This window comes from Theobroma cacao, chromosome 4 (assembly GCF_000208745.1).
Source record: "Theobroma cacao cultivar B97-61/B2 chromosome 4, Criollo_cocoa_genome_V2, whole genome shotgun sequence".
NCBI lineage: Eukaryota > Viridiplantae > Streptophyta > Magnoliopsida > Malvales > Malvaceae > Theobroma > Theobroma cacao.
Window position 1 is genome coordinate 11395583 of NC_030853.1, and position 7763 is coordinate 11403345.

At 33.2% G+C, this 7763-nt stretch overlaps 1 protein-coding gene across 1 annotated transcript; it reads right to left on the minus strand.

Annotated features, from left to right (window-relative positions):
- LOC18601363 (glycerol-3-phosphate 2-O-acyltransferase 6) lies at window positions 4408–6484 on the minus strand. Its single transcript, XM_007032286.2, has 2 exons — window positions 5834–6484; window positions 4408–5386 (listed from the first exon to the last, which is right to left on the minus strand). The coding sequence occupies exons 1-2, from the start codon at window positions 6455–6457 to the stop codon at window positions 4487–4489; spliced, it is 1524 nt and encodes a 507-aa protein (XP_007032348.2). The 5' UTR covers window positions 6458–6484; the 3' UTR covers window positions 4408–4486.

Sequence of the window (7763 nt, forward strand, 5' to 3'; positions counted from 1 at the left end):
ATATATATATATATATATATATATATATATATATATATGTTATAGAAAGTTTATGAAAATAATTGTGATTGTGTTGTATGTTGGCATTATTAATTGCTCTCAAATTGCTTTTCATTTCAGCAAGAAAATAGCTTTTTGATGTAACAATACCCCTTTTAACTAAATTGCTCTATTTCTCTCTGCAACAAGAAACTCTCGGGTTGGGGGGAGGGGGGGTTACACTGACCTGGTTTTCGCTACAGCGAGAAATTTCCTGAAGCTTCTCGCTGTAGCAAGAAACTCTCGGATGGTTCTAAAATCCTAGTGCAAAGCTTTCACTTTGACAAGGATTTTGACTACCTTCAGATCAAAACTGGGCAAATTAGTAAACATAAAAGTTATAGCCCAGCCTCTTAGCTTTCTAATGACTGAAAAATCATGTCAATTGAACTTCTGTAGTGGGAGATATGCTTGAAAAACAGAAACATATGCAAACAGAGAATTCCTTTTCGCTGCAGTGAGAAAACCCTTTGTTTGCTTGTCTTGCTTGGTCATAGCTGAAAATTTCATTCTATTCAACTTCATGGTTTATCATGGATCTTGTAACATCAAGGGATTAAACATTCAAAGTTTGAAATGAGGGGTTTTAACCAAAAATTAGACTAAATTGCATGGTTTTATCGTAAGTGCAATATGTTTTCTAAAACATTCCTTATCATTGCTTGTTCCCTTCTTATGTTCACTCACTGAGTTTATACTCACTCTTTTAAATTGCATGTTTTCAGATCTGTAGTTAGTTGGGACCGAGATTAAGGAGACCACTCATATTCACCCCTTGGTAGGTATATGGCATTCAGTAGTTGTGTCCTCACCCAAGTCACTCCGCTAGTCGTCAAGAATTTGCATGTGTATTTACACTCGATGTAAATCGCTAAGATTAGGCTACAAACAATAGATGTATATGCGATATGATGATGCCATTATGAGATGGCAATGAATGATAGTATTTTGGATTAGTACAAATATAAATATTAGGTTGCCTTGCTTATTATCGAAATACGTATAGTTAAGAATAAAGACTTGTGGTTAGAAATGATGGTGGGAATGATGAAATAAAATTTCATAAATAGGCTTGCTTGGGCTTAGTGGGAGGTGCCCACTGGACCCTTGCGTCGGTCATGGCCTGGCATTTGGGTCATGACAGTTTGCAAGTAAGGATTAATTCAATTCTCCATGAGAACAAATTCTACTTTCTATTGTATTACTTGTTAACGATACGTGCACTTGCGTGAGAAATCAATAACACTAAACCAAATCTTTAATGAACATATACTAGACTTTCAATAACATTTATTATTGAATGAAAAGATTTGATCGGATATCTTCATGATTGTTATTTTTTACTACTAGATGATGAACAAACCTCCAATTTTGAGGTGATACCTCCTCCACAAAATTATGGCTTCTTATCGTTTGTATCTGTGTCAACTTACAAGTATCATTTCTTTACAATGAATTACTCTTATACAGTGACTTCCTTTCACAATTTGTTTTACACGTACTCAAATATGCCATATCTTCTGGACACATTATCAGCATCACCATTACCATGCATACTTTTCACTTGTATATGTAATACACAGTTTAATGAATTAAAGAAATGTTTATAGAGTGATCTCAAATATTGCTTTCTTAACGTTTCAAGAAGGGATATGGAAAACCCAAGCAACCTTAACAACCTTATCTCAGTAATACCAGCCCAATTTTTGTAACAATAATCACACTCACAACATTCACATTTATATGCAAACTGAGTTTCAAAATTGATGAGACTTCTTAAAATATAATCTTCTTTCTATTGCAATGCTAGCTATATATAGTACAAGCTATCTTTCAAAGATGAAGAAAATGCTACCACTTCGTTTTTTGTTTTATATTGCGTAACATACTATGTTTCTGTAGTGTAGAACATGATCACCATCTTTTTTGAGTTTGCCTTATTTTGACAACATCTCAAACATAGAAGAAACATTTTTTATTTTATAAATGTTGATTGTGTACAATTAAAACACAACTAAAATGTTTTTCCCAATCTGTTATATGACTGTTATTAGACATGTTTTAGCTACTTTAACAAAGAACTTACATCTGCCATAATCGTTTATTAAAATTTACACACCCGCTACATAGCACAGGCTTCATTCTAGTGTAATGATGAATGTTTATATCTTACTTAACAAAAATAGAGATGGACTAATTTTTAAGGAAACAAGAAAAAATATAGTATTAAAATTGAGAAAAAGAATTAAAATTAAAATAATAGAATAGTATGATTAGGTATTGACATAAGCAATATTCTCGGCGTCATATTTAAGCTTACAGCCGTAAGTTAGTTTAGGTAAACAGCAAAATTTTATTTACTCATGTTTGGTTTTGAGGAAGGAATAGCTATTTCCCTTATTCCTTATCAATAGTCATTTCTCAAAAAAGTCATTTCAAGATCGACTCTTTTTTTTTTCATAATGGCTATTTCAATTATGTTGGAATAAGATAAAAATACTTTTAATCAATTTTAGAAATTACTATACTATATAAAAAAATATAGCCATTTTCCTCTTTTTCTTTCTCTTTTTGCTCATCTACCTCTCTCATTTTCTCTCGAAATTTCCTCCACTATTGGAGGATGACGAAGGATGGCAAAGGGCGACAACAACACTATTACGTCCACGACCAAATTTAGTTGCGAGAAATACCTCCACAACCAAATTTAGTTGCGAGAAATGTTGATCTGACACTCCATGGTTGAATTTGATTGTGAGAAGTGTTGAATCTAACACTCCACAACTAGATTCGATAGCGAGAAATATCAATTTGGCACTATAATGACTAGATCTGGCCACAAGGAGTGTTAGATTGAAGCTCCATTGTGCCAACCACATTCCCCATGGTTGGCCAACTTAGAAAAAAGAAAAGGAAAAAAGGAAAAAAATCAAAATGAATTTAAAATAAAAAATTTTAATATTTTACTTATGCATTATAAAAATTAATATTTCAAATTAAAAAATAAATGAAAGTCTTAGTTATAAATTTTTAATATTTTAATATTTAAAAATAGAATAAAAATAAATAATCATATTGAATTTTTAATTAAAAATTTATTAATATTTTTACTAAATTATAAAAAATTAAAATTTTTAATTTAAAAATCATAGATTATAATAAAGGGTATTTTTATTTTTTCATCACTTATTCCTTTATTAATCTAATTTTTTTTTACCAACCAAACATTGAAATAATGTCATAATACTAGTTGCACTCTATGAATCAAACAATATGATAACTATTCATATCTTATTTTATTTCCACAAATAACGATTCTATTCTTACTTTATTTCAGTCAAAGACAAAACATGTCATTAAAATTGCTTATAAAAAATAAACCCATTAAAATATAAAGAGTTGTACTGCATCTGCCCATTTTCTCCCCATAAAGCATGCTCTAGCCAGCTTACGAGTCTCATTCAGGAATTTGAGTACAAGGCACTTTAGGCTTTGGCACAGCAGACCAAGCCATAGGCCACTGCCCCTCATACAGTGCCAACACCGCCTATTAATAACTATGCGGCCTTTGCCTTTTTTGTTTTATTATCACATAACTAATGGATTAGAGTACAAAACTTAGGACTGTTTTAAGTCAAAACTATAAAGTTCCATTTAATTGATGGTTTTGTTACTTATTTTTTTGCTAATTCTTTTTGTGTTTTTGAAAAGTTGTTATATAGCAAAGTAAAAAGTAAAAAAATAAAATAATTATAATGTAATACTAATTATGACATAATTTGTCTATATTTATCATCTGAAATGTGTATATATATATATACACATTTCATGTATAATCCTTCAACAATATTATTATCTTTTGTTATTATCATTTTTGCTACCAGGGAAAAATAGAAGTAAGTAATTGCTTCTAAGTAATTACTGCTCTTATTGGGGAGCATGCAGGTAGATTAGCCATGGTTAAACAAAGCGGTGTTGTATAAATGTGCAGATAAGGGTGATGCAGATTACTTGTCAGGGTTGTTGAAGATATTTTTTTGTTAATCAAGAGTCAAAATACGCTTTAATTTCTCATTCACATCGACTTTATAAACTTGAATTTGTCACAAGGAATAATGACACCATGTTTAGTCCTAAGTTCAATTATAATTCATCAACTATATATATTAATTATTCAATCTCGCTCGTCACTAGCTCTACACCAAGTTGCTCCATTATTATGCACCCAAGCATATATTTGACTCATGGGTTAGTGCATGATCTTCTTAATTAAAAAATAAGATTCGAATCTCCTTCTCTAAATTTTTGAAAAAAAAAATTACTGCATTATTACATCTTATTTTAAGGTGATGTTTTAAGTATATAACATTTTCTAATGGAGCAAAATATTTGGTCCCTCACAAAACTTGTAGAAGAAGATCTAGTTATACCCAAGTGAAGCAAAATTCTAGCACCCCATGACCTTATTAGGAGAAAGCTTTGGTTTTTCCACCACAGTGCCATCGTTTCCAGCCAAGGCTCTATACTTATCTTTCCTAGTGAAACTTGTGCATTCATAGGACAAGCTTGCAGCAATCATTCTTTGAATGTAGTTTGCAACCTCATGGCTTGATTTCCCAGCACTACAAGTTAACTCATGGGGCAACTTGTTTAAGAATGTTACTTCATAAGCAGGGCTAGGGTTCATGAAGAAGTAAAAAGGATCCATCCCTTTCCACCCTCTTGCTGTTGTTCCATGGAACATGCTCATCCGATTCGCCATGGCTACCGGAACAAGTTCATTGGTTAACTCGGCGAATAAAGCAGAAAACCTTAGCAAAAATGGTTCCCTACATGTTGTTCCTTCAGGGCATATAACTAGGTCACCTGCTTCTAAGAGCTTTTTGATCATGGAAGCATCGGTGGCTCGATCTCGACTAAGGCGGATGGTCTTGATAGGGGAGATGACTTCGGAGAGACGCGATAAAGAGTACGTCACGGCAGGGATCTTACGGCCTAAAGCGGTGGAGAGGAAGATGGGGTCAAGCAGGGTTCGGTGAGAGCAAATGAAAAGGACTCCAGTTTGACCTATTGACTTTTTGGCTGGTGGGGGTGGGGTGCCTTTGATGTGAACTCTCACACCAAGTGCCCAAAAGGCATAGTAGACTAATGGCATTGGGAGGAGGGCGCCGGCAGCGATGCGCAGGCAGGCAAGGAGGAAGCCGACTGGGATCCACAGAATGGTGAGAAGTGCCATGAATGGGGTTGGTTTTTGAACAAGCCGGCCATCATGGAAAACTATTGGTTTTGGCAGTTTGTCATGGCTTACTGCTTCAACCTTGGGCTTTGCTGGAACCACATAGCTTTCCTGCACATGAATTTGAAAATTTCATCACCCGTTTTTATTTTAAACAAATAAATTATTTTCATTTTTAATACGAAAGAAAGAAAAAAAAAACCAAATTAAATAGAATTATAAGGACCTAGCTAGAAGATGATTCCCATACATAAAGAGGACATTAATAGCCTTTATAATGCATTAAAATCCAATCTAAATCATTAAGTTAGGAGATTGATTTTATAATTTTAAATACTAACTAGTATCAGTATAAATTTAAAAGATGTATTTTGGTTTTGTTTCAAATTAATTTTTATAATTAAGATGATTAATTAGCATAATAATCTGTTTTATTTTAAGTAATTAGAATTAAAATGCAAGTTATATTTAACAGATGGTAGGGATTTAATTCTAGTGTATGGCACCAAAGTTTAGTCCTTAGTAAAAAAGGGAAAATCTTAGTGGTAGATGGCAAACCTTGCACAACTTCATAAAAGGATAATCAGTCTTTCGATCCCCAAGAGCAATATCGGCTACAGGCTTATCCTTAAACGCATTCTCAAGCGCATCAGCTTTGTTCTTCCCTACAAGAATCCCTGGACTCTTCACTAAACCAGTTGCTCTACCTCTGAACACATGAATCTCAGTACCAGTAACCATATCGGCCCCCAAATAATCCTTCAAAAATGCCTCCACCATGACCCTAGGATTTGCCGTAAGCACGCAGCTCTTCCCACATGAGGAGAACACCCTCCAAGTCTCCGGATGCAAATCACTGGAGTAAAACTTTGGCAAAACAGCTCGAGCCACGGATTCGATGTCGGACACTTTCATTCCCACAAAGGTTGCAAAGATAAGAACCCGAATACCAGCCGCCTCGGAGATGAAGTAGTAAAGGATCCCAGCTACGGGGGAAGCTAAAAGCAAGAAGAGAAGCCTTAATATACCACCAACTTCAAAGGCAACTAACGCAAAGTAAGGGAAAGAGCTACGTCCTCTTAGTAGGGTACCGTCCATGTCGGCGACGACTGTGTGTTTATCACGTCCGATTGATGCACATTGAGCAATGCTTGGAAAAGGGTTTTCTTTTGTTTTGGCCATTGCTAGCTAGGCTTTGAGAACAGAATTATACTTGTGTTGAAGCTTAGTGGGTTATGGTAGGTTGTTAGGTTTGGTCGAGTTATATGTAGAGAGAAATTAAGAGTTGGAGGCGCCGGGATTTCCAAGACATTTCTTTGGAAACAACTATTTGATTATTTTTGAAGTGGTTTCTTCTTTCTTCGTTCAGGCTTGTGGTTAAAAAAGAGGCAAAGATGTTTGCTGAAAACAACACGAGGATCATATGTGAAGAAGACAAAATTGGAGCAAAGTTCAAGTTCAATTTCCACTCCACCTTTGCTTTCTCCAAATAGCTTCCTTAAATTATATACTAGGTTTTGTACATTACTTGCATTCTTTCTTTTTTCCTTTCTAAAAGCAAATGAATATAGCAAGGACCAGATTTTTTTTTCCTTTTCTTCCTATAAAATCCTAATTAGAATTTATATCTAATGTACTTACTGTGTTTAATTTCTATATAGGTTAGGAGACCAAATGATGTCACCTGGCTAAAAACAAATTTAAACATTTAAGGACTTAAAAATAAATAAGTGGTAAAAGGTTCATGTTTATATATCCATGACTCATCTCATTTCAATTTAAACATTTAAGGATTTAAAAATAAATAAGTGGTAAAAGACTCATGTTTATATATCCATGACTCATCTCATTTCAATTTAAACATTTAAGGACTTAAAAATAAATAAGTGGTAAAAGGTCGATATTTATATATCCAAGACCTATCTCATTTCTTACATGTGTGACATTCTATCCTCTCTACGCTTAGTCTAAATCTACCTCAATCCTACCAAATATCATAGGCCCAAACTTAAGCCTAATCTCATGCGAGCGTAAACTCCACTAATAAAGCTTAAGTAAGCCTATAATCATGAGCTTACATTCTCAACCCAAAATATATGCCTGATAGATGATGAACAATCCATATTTATATACTCAAGACTCATCACATTTCTTACTGTTATAGGATCCATGATATTTAAAACTTTGCGTAAGATTAATATTTTAACAAATCGACGTTTAAATAGAGTGGGAAATTCAACACTAAATTAATCAAACATATATCATATGAAATATATGAAAAGGTGTAAAATTAAATATATTTTAGATCAATATAAGTAGATTCTTTTAACTATATATAACTTTACAATCATGTGTGGGTGCTATAATCTTTACTAATTGCATACACAAATACAGAAGGAAATGTCAAAGAAATTAACATTGAAATTGAGTTTATTTACTCTTTTCAGTTATATTATAACAAAAATTTTATTTAATAAGCAATAAATAT

What these genes read in the sequence shown, in the direction of transcription:
- LOC18601363 (XM_007032286.2), bottom strand. Translation starts at nt 6,457, where the DNA reads ATGGCCAAAACAAAAGAAAACCCTTTTCCAAGCATTGCTCAATGTGCA. An exon ending in CTTTTATGAAGTTGTGCAAG is followed by an intron (nt 5,387 to 5,833) that starts GTTTGCCATCTA and finishes ATTCATGTGCAG; the next exon opens with GAAAGCTATGTGGTTCCAGC.